Raw genomic sequence first — 25,471 nt, 5'->3', positions numbered from 1 at the left:
CTGATCTGACATGTTGATGTTTAGTTTAAGATTTTTCTGCCACAAATGAGAACCAATTTCTATTCTTGGTAAGAGGTTCCGAAACTGCTTTTATGTCTGAGATCTGTACAACTCAATGACATTCTTGGTCTGCATGCTAGTTGTTCTAACTTAATAACTTCCTGCAAAGACTCAGTCTATTTTGAATCCTTTTTTTAAAAAAACCCTAGTTATTGATAGTGCTTGTATTAAGACAGCTGTATTGGTTGCTGAATTAAGATTGGTTCTAATATTGTATTAGTATAAAAGATTTCACTGAAGGTCAGGAACAGATCTTCCCTGATCATTCTTCTGCAGTAGTTCTACTGTCTCTCTGGTTCTGTACCTATGGATTGTTCATTTGCTTTTAAGTGTCAAGAATATTGAAAGTAGGTGGAACTTGAAATATGTCTGCTAGTAAAGAAAACAAAGTGCCAGATTAAATGCTTTGCAGAATGCTAGGTTATGCTGATTGAGCTAATAAAAGTGTGAAACTGAAATTTTTTTTGTAATAATGATACTTATCTTCTAACCCTTAAAGTGATGTCTGAAGCGTTGCAGTTTGCAGAATCAACTGCATGGTCAATGTTTTACAAAGAGAAGTTTATATTTAAGTTTATAGCTTGATAGAAATAAAAGGCTGCTTTATTAATTTTACTGAATGTTACGGGATTTCGTTTCATAAGTCCCTTAAAATGGTAGTTACAAAACCTGGTTTCTGTTTGGGCAAACTGAAGCTTAATTTCCTTTTAAAATTGAGATTCTATATTTGCAGTCAGCACTGCTTGAGTGTCTAGAATAAATCTTAGCCTGTCCCATTCAAACCAGTGTTCATGAGAGGAGTACTGGCGGAGAGAGGAGTTTAGATTCTCCACCTAGAAGGCTGTAGCCAAAATGCACCTATTATTTTTTTTTTTTATGGTATCTCCCATGGATTCCCCAAGAACTAATGGTCATTTCCTGCTACTATATTCTTGTGAAAAGACTTCACAGGAGCGATTTTAACTTTGGAAACTGGGGAACTAAAGAAACATGCAGATCTAAAGGAAACAAAGACTTTGTATTTCTGCTTAGCAAGCAACTATTTTATTTTGTGTGGTTCATGCTGTTTTAAGCAGGGGATTGCATTGCATAGCCTCTCAAAGCTGCTGCCGGCCTCGTACTATGTATGTGTTTGATTAACATTATTAGACCTTTGGTTCATGTTAAGATGATATATTTAACGCTTCAAGAGTAGCCAACTAAAGAAGTAATCCAGCTGGTATCCAAAGTTTTTGGTAACCTTTTCTACTAAAGGCTCTGCCTCTTTCCCACCTTTTAACACCAACTTGTAGTCAGCAGCAGCAGATGGACAAAAGCAATTTGCATTTTTCTACTTGCTCATTAGGCAAGAAGAGTAGAATGCTAATTTTTTGTGATCACTTAATGTTAAACTGATAGGATTAGCATGCCAGTAATTTTTCTTTTTTTTAGCATATGCTCGATCCAGTCTTACTACCTTGTTAAACAGAGCAGATGTTCATCTTCACAGTTGAAAAACATTCTTGACTGAACTTTGTAGTGTTGATATTAGAAGTACAGTTACTAAGCTTTAGTGATGCTTGTTAATATGCAGAATGGGCTGCAGAGCAATAACTTGCCTGGCATTCCCTTTTATGTGAGTTCCAAACTTGTGAAGTGAGATTAGCTTCACGGCCACCCATAAATGTCAGAGAGAAAGGAATGTCACCAAAAAAAGCTCCCAGTAGACTTCCATTTAAGTGCCTAAATATAATGAGACTTCTTGCTGGTATGGCATATATCCCCTCATTTTTTAAAAGAATTAGGTAGGAAATCTAACACTTAGGAAAGAAATCCTGGTGAATTACTAACCTGGAAAAAGAGAGATTGGGTAGCCTACCTCTTTAAAGTACATAGTCTTATTAGTACTGTCCCTGTGTTTTCATAAGGGCTGCTGGCCAAAGGAAATAGTATTCAAGTAGCAGCTACTCACAAAGAATACTACAATTTTCTTAAACTTTGTACTTACTTCTCTTTCAGTTAAACAAACAAAAAAAAGCCATAGGTCCCAAACCCTTTTTCAACTACACATATTATATGTTGCTGCCTAGGAGTTAACTTTTACAACATTGTTTCTTTTCTCATGTAGCAAAGGGCAAAAGCTACTTAACTTTTGAACTCTGGTAGTTTAAAAGAGCTGTGAGGTTGTAGGTTTGTTTTGGGGGGGTTTGTTTGTTTGTTTTTTGTAATCTCTTTGTATGAACATTCTGCCAATCATTTCCAGATCAAATAAATGTTATTCTGGGTAAAAAGAAAAATAAAAATGTGGGAAGGATGTGATATTTCCTGAGCAAATTTTACTGATGTTTTCATGATCTTTTCTGCTGGCCATTCCCACCCATATCACAAGGTGCTAGCAATGAAATTTTGTTACAAAATATTTAGGAACTTCAACTTTGCATTTTAGCGTATCATTTTAGCGTATAACCAGAAGCAGTTCCAGTACTTTGTGATAGTCTGGTTGTACATAGCTAACAGTGCATTCTGTAATTTCCAGACCAGGATTTTTGGTTACTTTTGTGCAGCCATTTTACCTCCTGTAGTTTTCTGTAGATAAACTGGCTGAAACTTAGTAAACACATCTCTTTTAATGCGGGAAAGTTACCTGTAACACATTCAGTGGATTAATAGTATCAGTGCTTAGAACCCTAAAGACCCTTGTTATAGCAGTTTGCAAATACAGCTCTACAGAAATAAAAACTTAACTGCAACTACATAGCCATCACAGCTGGTGCATAGCTATAATTAGAGAGCTAAGTGATCAATATTTGAATGCTTCAGTATCTGTTTGATCCCTTACTTTGCAGCAGAACTGGCTTGTATTTGCAGCAGACTTCATTTTAAGCTAGGTCTATTTTAGTACCAGAAATTACAGTACCAAAGGGGCCAGAAATGTGATGGTGTGTGGTTTAAATGGGAGTATATGATAGTCACTAAAAAAATTGTCTTGGTGGGTTTTCTTAATTTTATAGAACAGCTAAAAACAAGGCTTGCATTTTGTTTCAGTAGACAGAAGTTGTAGAGATCATTGCTATTTTGTTAAGGTCATGGACAGGCTCTTCTAAAGTGCTCAAAAGTGACCTTAACTTACTTCTGTCTAGTGCATCCTGGCCTGGGCAGAATGTTTATGGGCTTTAGCTGTTACCTTAGTGAAACCCTTTGAAAGAAGGATAATTTCTAAAACCAGTAGAGGAGGAGTACTTAGTCTTCCTCTATATTCAAGATTGATTTGGGGGAGGGGGAAAGAAATCCTAGTCAGGCTACAGAAACTTGGGAAACACTACTACCAAGAATACTACTTAAATGTTTAGTTCATAAGTTCTGTGCATAATTTCCTAGTGATTCACCTGTCTGAATTCAAGCTAATATTTACTTAATATATACACGATACTTAGTGTATTATATATATTTAGAAACATTTAATGTACCAGATTATATGCAATGCAAACAATATAATAAAGAAAAATAGGATTGTCTTAAACTAGGTCTTTGAGACATAAGGATCACAGCAGTAGAAGCTTCAAACTGATAGATAAGTGGATACTACTGAAACTTGGCTTTTTGATTTGTAATTGCTAAATCTGCCCCACAAACTTGGAAGAGCATTGCAAACAAAAAAGCATCATTTTGCTGTCTTATAGAACAATCATGTGTCAACATTTTGAGACCTATGTTTTCCTGTTCTTTGCATTTTAAGTGGCAAGGATTTAGAGGAGGGAAACTAGAATTATTGAGAACAGAGTGGCTGTCTTACAAGGGGATTAATAGTGCTTGGTCTCATTTTAGAGAGCGGGAGGAGAAGTAAATACGATCAAGGGTTGTGAAATCAAGCAGACACTGTTTAAAATGCATGCTGAGATGTCATTTAGCAAATTTGCAGTGCAAAATCTAGGGGGTTTTCCCTAAAGTACTATTAGACTGATTTAAGAGATAAAAAGCAATTTTTGATTTGAACATAATTACTGAAATTCTAGAACTTGTGTGTGTGGGCGTTGGTGTCAGCAGGCCATACTGGTGCATTCAGGAGGGGAGTGGACAAATTTGCAGACATTGGCTCCTTAAGCAAATGCTAAAGGTACTAGACTGGGAGTTTTCTTTTAATGTGTCTTATCCACCAGGATTGTTTGGTTTGGGTGTGGAAAGGGAATAGCCACAAAGAACAGCCAGGCTTGCGTGCTCTCCTTAAATAACACCAATTGCTCTTGGAGGAGACAGTGCTGGGCTGTGTGGGCCTCTGGCTTGAGTCAGTGTGGTGGCTCTGGAACTCATAGTGTGGCTGACTCCTGTCAGAAGAAAGAATTCCTTAATTGTGAATCACAGAATAGTTTGGATTGCAAGGGACCTTCAAAAGTAATCTAGTCTACCCCCGCAATGAGCAGGAACGTCTTCAATTAGATCAGGTTGCTTAGAGCCCTGTCCAACCTGGCCTTGAATGTCTCCAGGGATGGGGCATCCACCACCTCAATGGACAAAATGTGCCAACGTTTCACCACCCTCTTTGTAACAAAAAAAAAAAAAAAAAAAAAAAAAATTTCCTCATGTCTAGCTTGAATCTCCTCTTGTTTAGTTTAAGAAATTATCCCTTGTCCTATAGCAACAGGCTCTGCTAAAAAGTGTCACTCCATCTTTCTTATAGGCTCCTTTAAGTGCTAAAAGGCTGTCATAAGGTCTCCTCAGAGCCTTCTCTTCTCCAGGCTGAACCAGGGTCTCACCAGAGGGGAGCAGGGCAGAATCACCTCCCTCAGCCTGCTGGCCATGCTCCATTTGATGCAGCCCAAGATACAGTTGACCTTCTGAGCTGCACATGCACACTGCAGGCTTGTGTCCAGGCTTTCCTCTGACAGCACCCCTAAGCCCTTCCACAAACTTCTTTGTTTCAACTCAGTGCTTTGCATTATAGTTACTTTTAGAAATAAAACTTGAAACTGCTTCTGTAGTTGGTTAGCAAAGAAGTAATGTCTGCTACTTAAGTAAAATTTATCAGATGCCTGAATGGTTGATGAAATGTTCCTGTGGTATGATACAACATAAAATGCCAAGAGTATTGGTGTGGTATAGTGGTGAGTTTTAACTTGAAGGAAGCTGCTTTGTAAACTCAAGTGTGGTAATTACACTGTGATCTGATAATGTTCTCTGTCTTCCTTTTTTTTGTCTGCAGTGGAGGTTACTGTTGCAATTAGAACAGAGTGCTGGGCAAGTTCAGAAAACAGTGTCCTTAAGTAAGTTTTAAAGGGGAAAAGCTAATTTGTGCCATTCTCCAAATGTCATAGCATGCATTACAGGAGCTGCATGCAATTTGACAAAGAAGATGCTACTAACGCTCACTGTTCTAATCTACAGAGTAATGGGTTGGCATTTTCAGGAATATAATGTCACCTGCTGCATGAAAGCTCATCCAAATAGGCTGTTCTTGCAAAATATTTCTGAAATTATGTTTAGTGTCAAACTAAAAATTAGCATATTTCAGTAACAAAACAGGTTAAAAAAAGCATAATTTGAAAACTTTGTCAGTATAGTTTGTTCTACAGTCCCCAGAAGCAGAGAATCTTCTGTATTCTGTAACTTCTGTTGTCTGCTACAGTACATTTAAAACATAATTGTAAGTTATACAAATGCACTTAATTTGCGGAGAGTTCACTTCTGATGAAACTAAACTCAGTTGGGAATACTTGTTATTGGTTAGTGTTGTCTTAGTGCATTAATGGAGAATCTTTAAAAATGATCAGTGTAAGTGCATTCTGTATGACTGATACTGAATAATTATAAATATTAATTTCAGCTTCTAATAAGGACTTATAAAAGTATTTAATAGTCTAAAGTATCTTAGTAGCTTGGTGGTCATAGATGTTTTTTGGAATGTTATTTCTGACTTTTTTAAAGGATAATTAATAAATGACATTCAGCATACTATTTTTGTTGATGTTTGACTAGAATGCATGTATCAGTCTATTGTGGTGGTTGTTAGTAAAGGAGACTTCATTCTGGGTTTGTACAATAGGCCAGTAGTTAATGTTCCTTTTTTCACTTGCATTTGAGGAGATTTTATAGTTGCTATTTTGGAATATCAGAAATTATTAGTTAATAGAAATAGTTATTTAGTTAATAGAAATAATCTCTGCTTGTCCTTTGAAACCTAGTTAGTCTGTCTTTATCTTAAACAAAGGCAATTTTCAGTGTCTGTATGTGACGGATTTCTTTTTCTCACTAAATTATTCTCCAAAAATACTCTTCTACAGTTTTCAGGATGTGCTTTAGTACAGTGTTGCTTCCAATAGAGTTAATTGTAGCTCTTGTCCATGAATAGTTTCTAAGAATGTATCTTTCCTGGAAGAGGCCATCTTGGGTGGCCTGGGGCAATTGATTTAACTCTTTCTCCTCTGCCTGAAGAGGATTGAATTTGTGTATTTATGTGTCTTGTGGGGGGGGATAACGCTTGATTCCACTGAAATGTTTCTTTGTCCCGACTGTGCAGCCTTGTAGATGCACAGTGAATCTGAACACTACCTGTTCTCTGCAAACTCACCAAGTTTAGGGAGTCGAGCAGACTTGGAATGTGTGTATGAATTTGTAGATGATTCTTAATTGAACACCAAGCTTCTCTCAGCCTTTCTGGGGGGCCGAAGTTGGGAAACCTGTGCATTCATAGGGGAAAAAATGAGTAGTAATCAGAATTAAGGTTGCAGTGCTAGCATGTCAGTCGGGGGTTTTAATAGTGTTTTTCAAAAGAAGTTGGGATGCTTTACAAGCAAAACACTTCTAGACTTGTAACGCTTCAAGGAATCAAAGTGAATCTGCATGCAGTTGGCCAGTAAAGATTCTCTTTTTGTAAGGAGAAAATATCCGTGACTTTTTCTGTTAATATGTATGTGACTTGAATTTAGCTCCACTAGAATTCTTAACATCAGGAAGTCTAATGCTTTGCGCTTTTTTTTGTGGCTTTTTTGTTTGTTTTTGGTTTTCAGTTCACACAGAGCTACTGCCCACTGTAAATATACAACAGGATTATTTGTTCCTGTTGAAGATTGTAGTTCTGCTGTGCTATCATTTGAAAGAAGAAATGCTTTTCAAATGGTACCTTGTAAAGATGGCATTTATTACCTTTGAACTTTTCTAGCCAATTCTTGGAAGCTAGTTTTCTCCTGTGGTTTGGTTTGGTTTTGTTTTTCTTTCCTAGTAAAGGTTTAAGATGAACATAACAGGTGATTTAGTCTTACACATATCAACTTAAATGCTTACTGTTCCAGTTTATATCTGAGTCTCCTTTGTTTTCACTTCTCACCGTGCAGTGTATATTTAAAACTTCCACATGTTGCAACTTCCAGTGAGTTGCATCAGCTGGTTGAGAGTTACATTGCTGGTTTCCTCTTGTATTTTTTAATGGAAGGTGGTACAGAAATGAACTTTCAAGATGAATTAATTTTTTCTTGCTGAGTAGAAGAGGATGTCTGACAGTCAAAACATGAAAAATCTTTTAATCAAAACATTTTAAGCAGTGAATCACACTGTATGTCTGCAGGTTCTCCTGACTCAAAGCAGGTGTGAGCTGACTATGCTACAATGCAGTGTTGATTTTAAAGATCTGGATTTGCTGCTTAGAAACCATATGGAGGTTGGATGAAGAGTCCTGTTCCAGACAATACTTTTCTTTTGTCTGAGCCGCTGGATGTTTTCATGTTATGGCATTTCTGGAGTGCTGTTTTCCACAGCTGGAAACTTCCCTAGAGAAGGTGGGGAACCCTGTCTATTTGATACCTGTAATTTCAAGCTTTGACATTAAAACCTCAGTAAAGTTATAGACTATCACCACAGTCCAGCTCAAACAGTGAATTTTTTTTTGAATTTTTTTTTTTTAAATTTTGTTTGTGGGGTCAAAATTGTGACTAATGATGATGACAGAGGTTACTTTTTTTTTTTTTGAAAGATGTACGATTGCTAGGTTTTTTTTTTTCTTAAACTAAGCAGTAGCACTTTCACTCTCTTGGATGTCTCTCATGTGTGAAGTTGCTGAGCATCCCAGTGGAACCCAAATTGCTTAAAAAGAAAATTTCAAACTTCCTTAGTTTTGTACTTCAACTGTCATTTTGAAGGTAGTTTTCTGAGGAATCCAACTGTATTTCTCTTCAAGCACATCTTCGTGCAGACTGAGCCTTTACTTTGCCTCCTTGTCCTTTAATAAAGAGGAAGAAACAGTGGAAATGTGAATGTCTTCTCTTGGCATTTGGGAAACAGAGTGATAGTGAAGGGGACAGCAGCACTGGGGAAAACCACTGCCCTGTTTCTTCAGCCCTTCCTTGGCTATGCAGCAGGTGTAGACAAATACTTAGTGTTCTTTACCCCCCTAATCCTTTCCTCTCTCCTAATAAATCAGAGACCAAACTATTACATTTTAGTGTGTGTATTTTTTTTAAAGACAATGTCATTCTTGCAGAATTATTGCTAGATATTTCAATTAAGCTACAGGATTGTAAAGAAACTTTGGAAGTGCTGAGCAGCATAAACAGATATAGCTCTGCATCTTCGGAGGGCTCTAAACTGCAATTTGCCTTACATAACTTTTTCTTCAAGCCATCATTCGAAGAGAATGGGGTTTCCTCTTCCTTTTTCCTTGGAACTGGAACAGTTTCAGTTATAGTAAACAAGTTGTAATTTATAGATATTCATTATTTTGGAAACTTTTACCTAAAGGAAAGAAGGATTTTATCTGTGAAAACTGCTATCCTATGACTCTAGCTTGTAGTATAATCACCTGCGTGTGTAACTTTTGAAATGCTTCCTGTGATTGCAGCATTTTATACAGAGCCTATATTTTAGGATGTTGTGATTGTTTCTGCCTTTTCCCTTCTGATGGGATATTGCCTTCTCAGCTTCCTACTTCCCTGGAACTTATAGCAAAGTATTACCTGTAAGACTCTTTCACTTCTGTCAAAGTTGATCAAATTGCTCTTCATCCTCAGAAACTGCTAGCACCTGACAAATGAAATGGTTTTTCTAATAGCAGGGCAGATGAACACAGCCTGTAGTATTGACATTACTTGGAATCTGACAGGAACTGGAAGTACACAAGGCTAAGAGATTAGCAGGGTCTCTAAAGTGTCAAATAAAAGTCTCACTGAAGCTAAATTTGCAAGGTAATACCTTCCCTCCACCTAGCAATTTAAGTGCCTACTAAAAAAACTGCAGGAAAGGTGCATAGGAGAACTACTTTGGACTGTTCTTTTCTGTTGATGGTCTGTTTTGCAGTCTTAAACTGAGCTGTGGGTACTTGGAGATCTCATAACACTGTCTGATTTATCCCCTTCCCAGTGGTAATAAAAGCTGTTTGTTACTGACATCCCACAGCCCGTATAAAACAGTAGCTCTGTGTTTATACTCTCATGGGAACTCCTTAGCATTATGGAGTGGTGCATTGCTTGAGGCCAAAGGAGGGACCCAGCTGAAGACCTCAGCTACACTGAGGAGAGCAAACTACAGAATCCAAGGTGGCATCTGCAACGAAGTTTAAAAAAAGATTTAAGATTTTTAATGCTGGGCTTTACATTTTAATAGTATTGAAGAACCGTATGTTTTAATGCCAGTTTTTTTAATCTGTCAACTTCATTTAGGTTTTTCTGATGACCATCTATTTTTTTTACTATATTTTTAAGTAAAATTTAAGCTAAATAATGCAAAATGTTTACTAATTATGTTGAGATAGATCATAAACTTTTAAAAACAAATTACTGTAATACATTTGAGGAGATATGAATTAAGATTGCATAAGCAACTTCTAGGGACAATGTCAACCTTTTAATAGTCCATCCCAAGTTGCATTTCTGGTAAACACAAGCCACAGAAATAACACTTAATGCAACACTAAAATGCAGCTGTTTTTGTGATGTGAAATGGAGCTATGAGAAATAGAATAAATTTGCAGTCAAAATAGTGAAGTAAAACTAAAGGTATTTCAACAAGATGTAGTAATTCCTCTTAGTATTTTGGAATGTAATGAACTATTTCTCCAAGTTCTATTAAAAGCACAAAAAAATTAAGGAACACTTTAAGGAGTAGGTTTTGCATTTAAAACAAACAAACAAACAATCAAAAAACCACAACAAAACACAATTCTGGCTCCAAGGTACCCCTTGTTTATGTGAGGACATAGTTTCCTCTTTTGATATTGGTGAAATAGTGCCATCTACTGAATTGCTTTAATGCTATTAATACCTTGGTTTTCATTTCTGGTGGTAATTTTGAGCAAAGCTTCTTTGAGATAATCACTGCTACTTTGATAGCAGTGAAAAATTATCTCAGTTCCTTTGGTGATTTGCAAAACTAGAAATTATGTTGAAGTGGAACCTGAGGAACCTTAAAATAAAGCTGAAAACACTGCTCTTACAAAGACTATATTGCAAAATATTTGCCATAGCAGTGAGAGGATAATTATTGGTAGCTCATAATTTTGAGGCTAATTTTAAGTCTTAAGGTGTCATTTTGAATGAAGAAGATTTAAGACGTCTCTCTACTTATGCGTTGGTGTGGAGGAGATTGAAGAATGGGCTCATATTTGAACAAAGTTGAGATGGAATGAGTAGTGATTACAGGTAGTGTCTTCGGTCATGAATACCCAGTAGTCACTGACTTGAAAATAGCTGAAGAGGATTTGTTTGGCAGGCAAGAGTATTTTAGAGTGTGCTGTGTGAATGAAGAGGGATTTCTGGACCTAGCAAAGAATTGCTTTGCTGTCAGAAATCAGTGTTGGCAGACAATAATTGACTGGGCAAGGGTTGGTGCTGTTCTTTGGAAATGTTAAAATGTCCTTCTTATTAGATAATATCTATGGTTCTTTATGCTTCAGAACATTACATTTGTTAATACTGCTGTTGGCAATGCCTGTACAAAATATTTGGACACTGGGAAGATACATCATTCTTAGTCCAAGTATTCTTCAGTTCTAGGAGCATAGAATGGCCATGCTTCTCTTGGCCGAGAAGCTATGGACATAAGAAGAAAAGCCTTGTTAATTATCAATATTGTGATATAGATTGTGCTACCAAAAGGATAGATGAGCTAGGATATTTGTAACAACATGTTAACATTTGACATTCAAATTAAACTGGTTTGAATAGAAGATAGGCAAACAGGACTTGAAAGCGTGAAACAGAATACAAATATTTTGTCTCTGAATTTTGATGAAGATCTTTCAAAATATATAATTTTTTCCTGGGTTTACTGTATATAGTCTTTGGAAAAAACTTTGAGTTAGTGATTACCACGTGTTTCACTGCATTTTGCGTAGTCAGAGGAACCATTTGCAGATATATTTGTAGCACTTTCCTACTTTTTCGTGTTCTACCATTCTCCTTCTCTTCCATCTCATCCCAAAAAAGTACCAGACTAATCACTTTCTTAACATTGTTAGTGCTGAAATACAGCTTTTAGATGAAAGTAGTAGAACTTGGATCACAAAACCAAGTAAAAATCAAGGAAAGCCTGTAGCAGTGTTAGTTTTTTGAAAATGCTGTTTAGTCTAAATTGATGTTTTTACCTTTTCATTTAACAACATGTTTTACTGTCTGTGAATTGTGCATATAGAAAATTATCCTTAAAACCAATTTTGTTTCTTGTTTGATTTTTAAATCACATACTTTGAATCCTGTTTGCATTTGTACTACTTAATTACAAAATGCTTTAACGAATGATTGCCTCTCACTGGCAGCTCTGAGAAAATTCTACCAAATAGAGCCTTTACAGAAAAGATGCTGGCACTTTTCCTAGCTGTTTGGGAAATAGTGTATTTGCGGATATCTGTGTAAGCAACTTTGGAGTTTAAGATGTACTTTGACTCCTAGCTATTATTGTTGTTAGAAAACAGATCAGATATAAATAGCTGCTCTTTACACACTCCTTATTGGTTTCTATGCAATCTAGTTCAAGAATTGTTTAATTTTGAAATATATACGTTAAGGGTAAAAAAAAATGATTTTGTGCTTTGCAATTGCTGCAATTTCCTGTATGCAGAAACTAGTTAATGAACTTTAACTGAGATATGTGAACTTGGGTACTTTTCAAAACAGGTCTCCTTTTTGCCCCTGTCAATCCAAGTTGTTTTTTTTTTTTTTTTTAAGTTAACATCAAATCAGTTGGCTTCTGGCATTTAAAGGAGCTGAGCATTGTTTTATATAAAAGTGAATACTTAAGGAAGTTGATCTGCATTTATGCAGGAGCTAATGTTATTGGAAGCTGAGAAATTCAGCTTCCAGGCAGTTGTGTAGTCCCCAGTTCACTGGAATTCCTAAAGCTGCAGTAGCAAACAGCTATAGTATTGTTTGCTGCAACCTTTTAAGCTAATATATTTGTAATAACATCTAAGGTCAGCTGTTTAAATACCATACCTGTTGTTGCCCTCTTCCTCCCAACAGAAAAGGAAAAATGACAATCTCCCCACCTCCTTCAGAAAGTATGAACCCTTATGAGTGTCAGGGCCTGTACAAGCTGCTGTACTCAAATGGTATTAAATAATTTTATGATAATGCCTCTGAAATACTTTTTTGGACAGACATTGAGTATCTGAATGCAGCTTCTCAGCTTTTATTGTTATTTTTAAAAGTGCTGAACAGTCAATACCATTGCTCTCTCAAAAAACACTTTTGAATTTTGTATAATGTTAACATTCCTAGGAAACGAGAAAAATAATGCATTTTTCAATATCTTGGTGTAGAAAGGATCTCTTCCAGTTCAACTTCCTGTCTTCTGCCCCATCCTTCTCCAAGAGAAAGGAAGACCTTTGGAAGAAACCTTTTGATAACCTTCCAGGACTGAGATCTCAGTCTCTTCATCTCTGAGGTGCCTCGCATTATTTTCATTCTTATGGCTAACAGAACGAAGAGGAATGTAGGTATTTTTTTTTTTATTTTAATTTCATGGAAGTTATATTTCTTTATGCTCTAGGGACACTTGATTTGGTTCCCAAGTATGATACGTAATGACTATTTTTTTTTTTTCTGTCCAAGAAATGAGGTCAGACTGTATCTAGATGTCAGCTGATTCACAAGTGCCATATTTGCACGGAAGTTGCAGCCAGTGTCTTCTGTCTGTGACTGATGTCTTCCTCTTTCTTATCCTGTTTCCTTACTGTTAGTTTTCTTACCTGCTCTCTCTCCTTACCTGGCTGGAAAAGGCATCATAATGGTCTAGCTGGAATTCCCATAGTAAATTGTTATCAGTAATTTGATAGTATTTCCACCTGGTGAACTTTCATCTCAGTTCTGAAGCCCTAGTTTGTTTTTGCTTGGTGCTGTTATTTACAGATGTGAAAGTAGATCTGAAATGTTAATAAATATTGTTGTATACTTTTGCAGACATAAATACTGAGACTTGGGGAGGAATAAAGACCTGCTTAGCTGAGTGATATAAACACAGCAAGATGCAATGCAAGCCTAAAGCTTTAGAAGGAAACTCTAATCCTGAAGTTGCTGAGAAATAATGATATGATACCATATCAGGGTTGTTAGGAAGTATTTAGTGAACTTTTACATTATCTTGTTTGCTAATGCATGGATGTGAAAGGTCAAAGGTAGTTTTGTAGACAGAGTAGACTGTAGTACTTTCTGACTAGCTCTCACTTGTTAAATAGTATGTGTCTTTATAAATAGTTCTTCGAGGTTGTTTTTGTGAGAGATCATGCTTTTGTGTGTGCAAGTAATAGTTTTGATTAGGTCTAGACCCAGGTAAGATTGACAGAAAAGTTGCCTGAAGCTACACTTGTTCTGCTTTAGTCCTGCTTAGATGTATCACCAGGACTTCATACTATTCTGTAACTTGATAGAACCTAAGCCTGTTTTTTGTCTGTTGTTGGATTGTATTCAGACTTTGCACTGGTGAGTAATACCAGACAGACCTTTAATCTTTATATACTTAAAATACTATTTGGAAACCTTGCTATCATTTTGTGTGTTGTGTGTTTTTTGTTTCTGGTTGTTTTTGTGAGTTTTTGGTTGTTTGTTTTGGGGCTTTTTTTCTATGTTAATTTTTGGGGACCACAATCAAAGCACACAAGTGTGTGCAAAATATGTGGTGGTATTGCTGCCTATAAAAATAATTCATGGTGTGATTAAGTGGAAGACTGCTATATGGCAATGACTGTAGTAAAACATGCAGGTATAATATGCAGTCCTGGCAAGCTATATGCTATGGACCAGTATACCTAAGAATAGAGTGAGTAATCTGCTGCCCTTAGAGTTATTTAGATCAGTGGTATGTTTGTTCCTCCAGTCAGAGACGGATACTTTTGCATCAAAATTGTCAAGTGTTTAAATACTGTGAGGTGTTACAGGTACAGTTTGGAGAATATCTAGGAATTATTTTTTAAAGCTGTTAGTTTCAGATCTGTGTTAAAAATCTTGAGCTATTGTAACAGTGGCAAATCTGATACAGAAACATGGTCTGTACCTTGTGCTGTACCATCAAAACTTTTCATAGCAGTGTAATGACACGAAGATGCAAATATCTGTGGGATGGTGGTTTGGAAGGTAATTTATATGACAAATATGTCCCTGCGTACATAACTGATTTATGCTTGGGATTGAATTGATAGCTACAGTTTTTGCAACTGTGATATATGTCAGCTGGGTCAACCACAGGTGAGAATCACCCAATCAATACTACCTAGGTCTGCTTAGAGTAAATTAAAGAAGTATTTTAAAAGGAGTGCTCTTCTAAGGCTGTCATAAACAGTCTGGAATTAGTTTTCTCTTTCAAAATGTGACTTTTAAGGGCAGATGTGCACTGAGTTGCTTCTATGTAAATAAAGAATATTACTATTCTTCATAGTTTAAAATAATACTTTGTAGAGAGAACTCACATATCACTAATTGAAATGCTTTAATTTTGCCTGGAAAAAAAAAGTGTCGCCTTAGGTCTGAAGCTTGTTTGGAAAAACTATTACTTTGTGAGAAAAGGCAAAATCAGTGTCATTATGTGATATTAAATTAGCATGATACTGTGTTTTTCTTATGTATGACCTGCATTTCTAGCAGTTATGAAAGTGAACACTGATTTTGTGATATTCAGTACATTATCTCTTCTTTCTCTTAGCTGCAGCTCTTGTCTCTTACTTGCTTTTTCAAAAAGACGTGCAGAGAAGACAGCGAAATGCTAGTGTTCCCAGGGTTAACTTCCTAATCACAGTGGGGCACATAGAAGCCAAATTCAAAGGTACAGCTGAGAAGCTGTTAATTTTTCTTGTTGGTTCATATTTGGAATAGGGGATGAAGCAGGAATAGTACAAACAAATGCTTGGTAGTGAAGGAGGAAGGATGGGTCTTTGATTAGAAAACTGCTCAGAGCAGACTGTTTCCTCTGGTGTTACCCTAGGACTTTGGCAGAGTTCTTTTCCTGTCTACAAAATTTAAAAGCGTTGCCCATCTTGTCATTGTTCATTATAATTGTTGCCTGCTTTGGGGACTACTATGTGGTAGCTGATCACTGCTTAGCACAGCGAGGTCTCTTGCCTGAAGCACACATACACTAGTATAGAGGAGTTGGACAAACTGCATTCCATGGGATGCTGCATGTTTTCTGTAGTTGAAAAACGCTGAATATGTACTGAAATGGACGTGTATTATTATCCTTCTACAGTCAGTATTTAAGTGACGTGTTTTCTCAACTTGGCATACTCTGCAAAACTGGGAGGCTTTAGAAAAGAAGATTAATGCTGGTTAGGAGGATGATATTAATTTGAGATGAGAAGAATAATTTTAGCTACTAGGTGAAAAAGTGAAGATGACATAATCCTTGGGTAAAGAAAATAAGTGGCACTAGCTGCGAGGACTATTTTTATTTTTTTTATAACTGCAAGCACTATAAAAGAGGCCAAACTCTATTTTCAGATATGCATAGGAGGCTTCCACGAATTTGTCAAAAAGAAGAAACTTGCTCTGAATGTTTAAAGCTTGTGTGAACTTATTCCCAGTGCTGCATACTTACTGCTTTCTAGAGAGAGACCTGGTTCAAGTGCCATGGAAAATGCAAAAGAATGTTTTTGTTTAAAGAAATGTTCACATGTTCTTAATATTGAAGTTTTTACTGACTAGTTATAACAGGGCTTCCAGAAATATTTGCATCAGAAATGCTTAAAGAAAACATTTGAGGAACAGAATTTGGGGCTGGCGTAACATGAGGAATCCATGGGCTTCTCTGTTTTTCTGGGTCATGCTCCTCTTGTTTTGAGGCAAGGTAAAGCCTCACTTCCAAATAAACTGTGGGTGGGTGGATTAACAAGGGTTACATTTAGTTTTGTTGGAAGCTGATGTTCAAGGGAGGGCCTGGGGAAATCTTCTTTTGTTAGAAAGCTACCTGTGTCAGTGCAGATGAATAACAAATTTTAAAATTCACTTCCTGTAAACATCTGAATTTCTTTTTCAGATATTGCTTTTTGTATATTTCTGCAAATAATTATTAGTTCAAGTGAATGCAGAAGCATGAGCAAGGCTGAGGCAAATCTGCTCTGAAAGCTCTGGTGTTTCTTGTGGGGATATTTTTTCCAATCTGGCAATTTGTGTAGCCAATCCGTAGATAACGCAGAAGCAATGATTTTACATTAAAAGTATTCAGAATTCTTTAGAAAGATATCAGTTATGGGGACAACATCACCCCCTACCATTCCCTGAGTTTCAAGCTCTGTGTTTCTTTCCTTGTTTTGACAGCTATCAACTGTCAGTGGAACACAGATATGCAGATGACTTGTACAGGAAACATATTGGTAAGAATTTAAAATACAAGGGAAAAAACAGGTGAGGCAAGCTGGCTCTTGAAGTCCTTCCATGCCAGAACAAAATTAAATTACTAATTCTGTTCAGGGGAGAAAGCTGGTATTAAGTTTGCTGGATTACTCAACATCTGTTTAGTGGAGCTCTCATCACTTAGCTGGAGGTTATGCAGATTCATTAGTCTAGGAGAAGAATGTGATTGAAGTTTAAAAGTTAAAATATCGTGGTGAAGCAGACTTGTTCCCATGTTAGTTCCACTAATGGTTTATCTCACCAGCTTGGAGGTTGAGCAGGATGTGTGTTTCAGTTTTGGTTTCCATGCAACCTCGTAGTGTCTTCAACTGTTTGACTGTCTCTAGTGTGAATGTATATCTTTTTTTAGTGTATTTACATCTGCTTTGGGTTTGATCAACAATTTCTTAGTAAATGGAAGACCTGCAGAATGAGTGAGAATTGTACTGTTTTATTAATTTCTAGTGTATACTGAGAGAACAAATTTGACATTGTTTTCTGTTTTGCATACATCTTTGGAATTACTTCCTTTCTTCCAAAAACTAAGGTGCCTGTTTAAAGCAAGGAGATGTTTAGCTCTTTGACAAATTATACTCCAGAAACCCTGGGCATATTGTAATGATGAAATACTGACTGCTTCCATAATTCATCTGGACTTGTGTTATTTTTGCTCTGCCTCTTAGAGGTTGGAGAATTTCCTTAATTTCAAATCAGAAGAAAGAAGATGACTACATTTGAAATACAGAATCTTTGCAATTAATTAATTAATCAAGTATGGGGAATTGAAAGAACTGTGTTCCTGCTGCTTCTATTTGATATTCATTATGTTAGTATAGGACGGGTTTATGTGTGGGAGGGAAAATGAACAAGCTTTTGTTATCTCATAGTTGATGTGAATCCAGGAAGTCTTGATACAGAGATCCTGGAAATGTACTTTATACATGATTTCCCATTGACTCCTCTGTATTTTGGCTACTGATCTTTTATCTCTGTCACAGCAATTTTTTTTAACTTAGGTTATTCAGCTGTCCTTTTATCTCTAAGTAGTGTTGAAAATGGAGAGAGAGATCCTTTAGCACTTGACAATTGTGATCATTTTATTATATGCTTATTTATATCAACTTAATTTTATACTAATCCTGATATTTAATACTACTAAAATAACTCCATCAGTCTCTGTTATGATTCTCATTGATGAAGAATTCTTTAATATGTGTACATTTAGCACTTATATGGTTTTTTTTGTATTCCATGGGGATAAATAAGATGAGCCTTTCAACTTTTTTGTGTTACTTTGTGTTGTTTATAAATTATTTTTTGGTGATCACTCAGATCTCTGCTGTTCAATGTTGAGTGTGCTAGCTAGAACCAGTATGTTAACCTGTTTGAATGTGATATTAGTGCAAGTGACAAAGTTGGTTATGGTTTTTGTTGTTATGTCACATACAACCGTTATTCCTTAATGCTACCAATTCCAGCTTTGGTCGACCAGGAGTTGAATGCTACTGCCAACATGACAGTGGAGCTGCAGTAATCCAGCTTCAGTTCCTGATTAATGAGGTTAGTAAAATGTTGTACATGTTCCATAATTCGGAGAAGATATAGAGTGTATTTTCTTCAATTTCTCATTAGACAAGCATAAAAATTAGCTAATGGAAATGAATCTTAGCATGAGTGGCAAACACTAATAACTATCATAAATAAACTTTTTTAATTTTAGAGAATATTTGATTTACTGTTGAAAAGTTTTGTCTCTAGATTACTCTTGCTGTAAGCAAGAACTTTTTCCCTAGTGATATTTTTTGACGTCACTGAACATTGCAAGTCATCTCTTGAAGTAGTAAAGTATGTTTTCAATACTACTAACAGTTTAAGTAGGTAGTTAATTCTGTTTTGATAGTTACTCTTTTAGATGTGAGCTGAGCAATTATCCCTAATCTGATCCCTTGGAAATTTCAGGTATGTCTTTTCTAGGAGTGTAACAGTTGAAATCTGACAGCAGGGCTGTTCTGGAGCTAGCTGGCACCAGATTTGTAGAGGAACTTTCTAGCTCAGAGGAATGGAGAAATCAAACCTCACTAGCTTTGTCAGCACATAGATATTAGCAGCTGAATTAATTGCTTAACTTCTGTACAGAGGTGGGCATGAGGGAGCTGATGTGCTCAAAAAGCTTCTCCTTCCCCATGACCCCTCAGTGTAGAACTGAACCAAATGTGAGCTGGATTACATGTGATCACATCAGTTAACTCATTGTAACTACTACTTAGAACTTATCTGTGCTATGGTGTTGAAACACATGCTTATTAATGTTGTTATCATCCAGGAAGCAAACATGTAATATATTTCTGCTGTGATGTTGATATCCTGTTGTTATGGTTATGAAAATAAGTTGACTAAAACTTTGTTTTTTCCTTATAGGGAGCTCTTGTGAGTGCCTTGGCTGATGATACCTTACACCTGTGGAACTTACGTCAGAAGAGACCTGCTATACTTCATTCACTCAAATTTAACCGAGAACGGTAGGGACTAGATTGTTGCTGTGTTGCCCGTTACCATCACACTATGTGCTATTGTAAGATCAGGTTTATTAATGCAGTCCAATTTATAACTTAAGTAATTGAAATTTGATTTACATTAGGTGTTGGTGTTGCAGGCTGTTAAAGCCCAAAGTACTTGTGAGTAGACACACTAGTGACCTCAACTGAGATGACTTTTTATCACTTTAGATGTTGCATTGCTGAACACCCATTTTCTTGTCTTTAAAAGGTATAAGGACAGACGAATTTCAGTGTATGTCTCCAAAGGAATTTTGGAACAAAAGAAAGTGTGTGTGTATGTGTGTACGTGTGCACAGCAAAACAACAGGAAAACTAGTTCAAATTTTTAGTTGGAAGTTTTTCTCCCCTTGATGGAAATCAGAATTCTGCAGTGTTAGACCTCCTTTGTTTATCAGAAGCTGAAAACAACATGCATTTTGATTAACGATTTTGAGACTGGGATAACAGCGTTGTAAGCAAGCTAGGGAGACATTTTAGATTAAATTTCTACAAGGTCAATTTATTTGATTATATTTCTGCAAAAGTGTTTGGTGTGTTTTTTTTTTTATTAAATAACAAATCACAGAATCACAGAATAGTTCTTCCCTTTGGGGAAGTAGCCTTTTTTTTTTTTTCCCATTATGTGTAAAGTCTCACCTGCTTTTGAACAACATGTGTCAGAGATGGACTGCTTGGGGAGCTCCAAGGATACTAGAAAGAATTCAAAATAATCAGACTTATGCCTGTGTTGAATAGGGCAGGAAGTATTTAAGCTTTAAGTATTGAGTAGCAATATAAAAAGGCAAGTTAAGTATTTATGTAAAACCTCCTAATGTCATACAAAGTACTAAGCAGGCTGCTGTGTGGGTTATGGAGTAACCTTGTGGTTTTAAAGAACAGGTTATAAACAAATCTGTCAGGAGTAACATAAATGCAGATTACTAGTTTTTTGAGGGGGAAAAGGACTAAGTGGTTCTAAGTCCCTTTTGAGGTTGTTTCTATGATCCTTGTGATAAGCTTTTCACAAGGACTTGTAGGGATAGGACAAGGGGTAGTGGTTTTAAACTGAGAGAGGGTAGATTTAGATTAGATATAAGGAACAAATTCTTTACTGTGAGGGTGATGAGGCATGGGATCAGGTTGCCCAAAGCAGCTATGATTGCCCCATCCCTGGAAGTGTTTAAGGTCACGTTGAATGGGGCTTTGAGCAACCTGGTCTGGTGAAAGATGTCCTGCCTGCAGCAGGTGGGTTGGACTAGATGGTCTTTAAATGTCCCTTCAGACCCAAACTGTTCTGTGATTCTAAACTGTTATGCACAAACCAGAAAGTTCTGACAGAGCAAAATTCTGTGCCCCAAGGGAGTGACAGTGTTCCTTTATGCAGTGTGAAACTCAAAGGGAGAGAAATGCAATTCACAATATCTAGATTAATGAGGATGGTCCAACTATAGGAGATGCAGTGGCTTATCCAAACCAGATTTTCTCCCCCTTCCTTCATAAATGACTTTTCTCTTGCCTGCAGCACCTACTTACGTATCAACATAAAATTTGGATTTGCAGCCTGAAAGCACACTTGGACATTGGCTTCTAACTAATGCTTTAAAATGGATGTCTGAGCAGGTGATTCAGATTGCGTGCAAATCTGCTGGAAGCTGGCGTAGTCTTACATGTATGGATATCTTCAATTAAACAGAGTGGAAGTTTTAAACCATCCTTGTCCTGTAAACATGGTGTTCTCAGTAGCAAAACTTGGCACAGGGAGTTGAACTATGTGAACTCTTACCAAAAAGGGGGATGGGAGTGGAAGGGAGTCTAGGTCACTTGTACTGATTTTTCCAGGAAAACCTGTCCCTTGCTAATATAGGTAATGATAGTGCCATAGTTACTAGGAGTGGTAAAAATATTAAGGCAAGAGCTTGTTTTTCTAGTATTTATAATCTTAAAGTGTCCATTATAATAGCATGTAGAAGTAGCCAGAACACTTAAGATCCCAGAACCAGATTGTCATAGCTGTTTATTATGTCATGCTGGATGACTGTTAACTGTTTTCAAATATTCTGGGTGTTTTTGACTAGTTTATAAAATGAAGATTTATAAAATAAAGTGTAATCTCATTACTAAGGAAATATTTTGATGTTCAGAGAATTGCACAAATTCACTGTTGAATAATTCTAAATAGGTGTCTTTGTATCAAAGGGTCCTTAGTAATTGATGATACTTAATAGGCTTGATGTGTTATGTGGATTTGAAGTACCTGGGGTTTGCTTAGATTATTTTTATGATGTGTATTCACTACTAAGTTTATTGACAAGAGTATTCATGAATAAAACAGGGTCTTCTCAATTCACAAGCACCAAGTTTTTAGATACCTAATTAATAAAACCTTTTAAATAATTTATGTTGTGGGGTTAAGATTTACTCATAAGGGTAACTAACTTCTCAAACAGTAATTATTTAAAATATTGAATACTACAACAGAGCCTTGTAGCAATATGTTCTCTAATTATGCTTTAATTTGCTAGCTTGTGTAGGGAGCTTTAATATCTTGGAAATTAGTTTGGATAAAAGAATACATAAGTTAAACTGGAAAAAATGTCCTTGGAGGGTAAACAATACCAAATCTTACTACATGACTAAATAAACTATTCTAGCCATATCAGTATTGACTCCAGGACTCTGTTGATGCTAAGGTTTTAAAACTATGTTTGGGAGTATCTGCAAGTACTGTGCTGACATTGTGGAAAAGCAGTATTTCTGTCCCGTTTAATAGGAGTTGACCTCAACATTATAGGCCAATTTTTATTCAGACATTGTTTCCAAATTAGAGTTTAATGTGTAAGGATTAGATGTGAACTAGAAGATTGTTTCTAGTGTAGAAAGCTAACTGTAGCAGTTTGCTACACAGATTAAATGATATTCTAGTCTTGAAAACTACCATTGAACTATGCTTTAAAAACCTAACAACATGTAAGACTATAACTTGTTAATGAATTCTGTATTCTCCTGGCACAGCCTTCTGGCAGCTCTGACCAATTCCCTGCTTTTAGTCATGTGGAAGAATTACTGCCTAATGTTTAACAACATAATTTCTAGATTTCATATTTGGTTCTCTTGTTGGTACTGTAGTTTGGCTAGCTTCTTTCAGGCCTGTTTTGAGCATCTTTTTTGTAAGGAATAGAAAACAGACACATGTTGTTTATAAATGCTTGTGTCATGTGTTAAGTATTTATTATACTTACCTGAAAATTGAATTAGAGTATTAAATTACCTGTAAATTAATTCAGAATGCAGTCTCTACTATGACTGGAAAGTGTTGTGAATTCTTGCTTTTCTACTCATGAATTTTAAGGACAGGGTCTGGTGAGAAAGAGTGGTGGCTTTGGTTTTGTTTTTTAAATAATTCTGTGCCCATTACAGACTTTGTTTTGAGCTGTGGAAAATACCTTCATTGGGTAATTGGCAGCTTTTTACATTTGAGCAAAACACTTACTTAAAAAGTAGTGGCCAAGAGTCTTTAAAAATGCTGCTTTCTGTTGAATCTTTAAATGAGTATCTGTAGATAAGAAATTGGCCATTTAATGACTTCACAGCTCTTGGCTGCATTTTATACCAGTAGTTAGTAATTTGAAGCAGGTCATCTGAACTGGTGATTGAAGTTTTTGATGTATAACAAATCTATTAATTGAAATTACTGGCAGGCATCAGAAGCACAGTGCAAAACAAGATAGTTTTGCAAATTTTCTAGCCTTTGGTTCCTGTTGCATTTGTGTGGGTTTTGCAGCTGCTTCATGTTCTAGTTACCAAATAAAGGTCAGCAGATATTAAACAAGTGTAATACTAAGCTTGGCCACTGTTCCTTGACTGTGGGAAGAGGTGTGTAGGGAACAGGAAGAAATGCCTAATGATTCTTACATGGGAGGGGGTTGCTTGTGTGACTTGTCATGCAAGTGAAGAATGTGTAAGTAGTACATATTTGCAAAATGAACAATTCAGTGTGTGAACTTACTGTCCTAGGTTTTGTAGTCACTAAGATTTCTTCAGTGAATCACAATATTGCTTTTATTATCTACATACCTGCATAAATATCCCACACATAACATTGTGTGTTTACTTGTAATGCAAGACTCAAATTGGTTTTGACCTAGTAGCAAATGTTACTGTTAGGCTAGATTTACTCTGAAATAAGCGTAGTTAATGCTTGTTATTAAAGTAAATACTGAAAATATGTTGTGAGGTGGATATCCAGTCTGACTTCAGTTTTCTTGCCATGCAGGGACTATTAAACTTTGTGGTGATCTAAGATGTGAGAGGCCAAACACACATCACTAGTGAGCCAGGGGCTGTCACAGAGCCAGTTTGAGATAGGGTTGAGTGACTAACTTGATTTAAAAAAAAAAAGAAAAAGTGGTGTGGGATGACTAATTTGAGTCTCCTTTGCTGCAAACCAAACCACAAACCGATCAGCTTTATGTATAATTATGAAAAATTTGTCTAGTTATCTAGAACGTGCATCCTTCCATAGCTGAAATTCCCTATTCTAATGCCAAAATAAATAGTATATTTACTTCGTGACTTATCATAAAGACAAGAAGCAGAATCATAGCATAAAAATAGAACTGAGTGTTTGGCATGTGTTTTGTGTATCTTATAACTGAATACGTTGATAGACGTTTAATTTTTAATATGTTGACTTTTATCCTGTGGGATTTTGTTTTTCTTGGCATTAAACTGCACAATTCAGAATTAGAAAAATATGTTTGAAGTATCGCTGGTTTTGTATCCTGCTGTAGACAGCAACTTTAGTGTTGTGTTTAAAATGCAAACTCTGTCTACAGTGAGTGAATAAACCCACTTACTAATAAACAAGACCTATCTTTTATGTTTCATACCTTACCTTTTTGGATACAGGTAACTTTGTACCTGGCCTGTGCATTAGCAGACATGAGCTGTGAGAGAATTTTTCCTTCTACCTTTCTGGATTTCTAAACTGACCAATTCTGCCACTTTGTGGATAGCAGGAGGACATACAGGTTTTCTTGCCTGTGAGAGCAGGTGATGATAGACATTGTTTGTGGGGTTTTGGTTGCGGCTTTCTTGTTCCTCTTTCTGTTCATCAGTATCACTGTTTCACTTCCAGCCTTTGTTTGAGGGCTGGCTTTTTCCCTTCTGCCCTATGTCTTTTTAGGGTAGGATTGTAGTATAACTAACAGAAAGATTACAGATACGTATCCAAATAATACTTCTGAGAAGTTAAATATTTGGAGTCTTTGCAGTGACAGTGATATATGAAGAACAAGTTTAATATGACAACTAAGTTTTTCACACATAACTAAGCTTTTTTATAACTTTATAAACTAGCTTTATTCTTGAGTGTGAAAGGAAATGATCACCAGTTCTGCTTACCTTTGTGGTGTTATAGGGCCTTCTTTTACCTGGTAGGCTTAAAAATGTTACTCGGGGATTCAGTGGGTTATGTATTTAGAAGAAATTTTGTTTCAAGAAGTTAGCAAGAGAAAATGAACTTCTCGACTGTGGATTTGCTCGAGATTGCTAATGTCTCTTTCATGCAAGACCAGATTAATTTGAAATAACTTTTTCACATACATGCAAAGTCCTGTGTGTTGTTGCAGTTGATGGAACTGTAGTTGCATCAGTTGCCTTCTGCTGACTTTGGCACTGAGGCAGTACTAAGTGCTGAGTCTTATTACTCTGAGATTTCAGGTTTCCAAGAAGCAGTTTTCAAAAACTGTCTCTATTGTTTTTCTGGCACAGTGATGACTTTCACAGTGGTATGAAGCACATAATGGCCAACTGCCACATTCCTGGGCAGAATTTAACCTTTAGTCTTCAAGCTCTGCCTGTCTGTCAGACTTTTCCCCATTGGTGATGGGTATAATTCTTCTGTCGCCTGTGGGAAAGCTATATCTCTGTGGCCATTTATAAAAATTGCATTATGTGACTTACCAGATGAAATGTTCAGTCTGAACTGCATGTGTCAGAGCAAGCTACCCAAGTGTCTTCTGATGCCAAAGGTCTGGTTACTTTTTGAGTCATGTCAGGTATATTAACAGGAGCTTATAAATATGCGGTGCAGAAGAT

At 36.3% G+C, this 25,471-nt stretch overlaps 1 protein-coding gene across 11 annotated transcripts in view; it reads left to right on the top strand.

Annotated features, from left to right (window-relative positions):
* STXBP5 (syntaxin binding protein 5) overlaps positions 1–25,471 on the top strand; it is a 101,769-nt gene that overhangs the window by 12,593 nt on the left and 63,705 nt on the right. For all 11 annotated transcript variants that reach the window (XM_065057494.1, XM_065057495.1, XM_065057504.1 and 8 more), the window contains 2 exons: positions 18,314–18,395; positions 19,254–19,354. In XM_065057494.1, coding sequence (XP_064913566.1) covers positions 18,314–18,395; positions 19,254–19,354 — 183 coding nt within the window. The remainder of the gene's footprint in view (positions 1–18,313; positions 18,396–19,253; positions 19,355–25,471) is intronic.

Source organism: Columba livia, chromosome 3 (assembly GCF_036013475.1).
Source record: "Columba livia isolate bColLiv1 breed racing homer chromosome 3, bColLiv1.pat.W.v2, whole genome shotgun sequence".
Taxonomy (NCBI): domain Eukaryota; kingdom Metazoa; phylum Chordata; class Aves; order Columbiformes; family Columbidae; genus Columba; species Columba livia.
The sequence above is the reverse complement of the archived record's forward strand: the minus strand, read 5'-3'. Positions and strand labels throughout refer to the sequence as shown.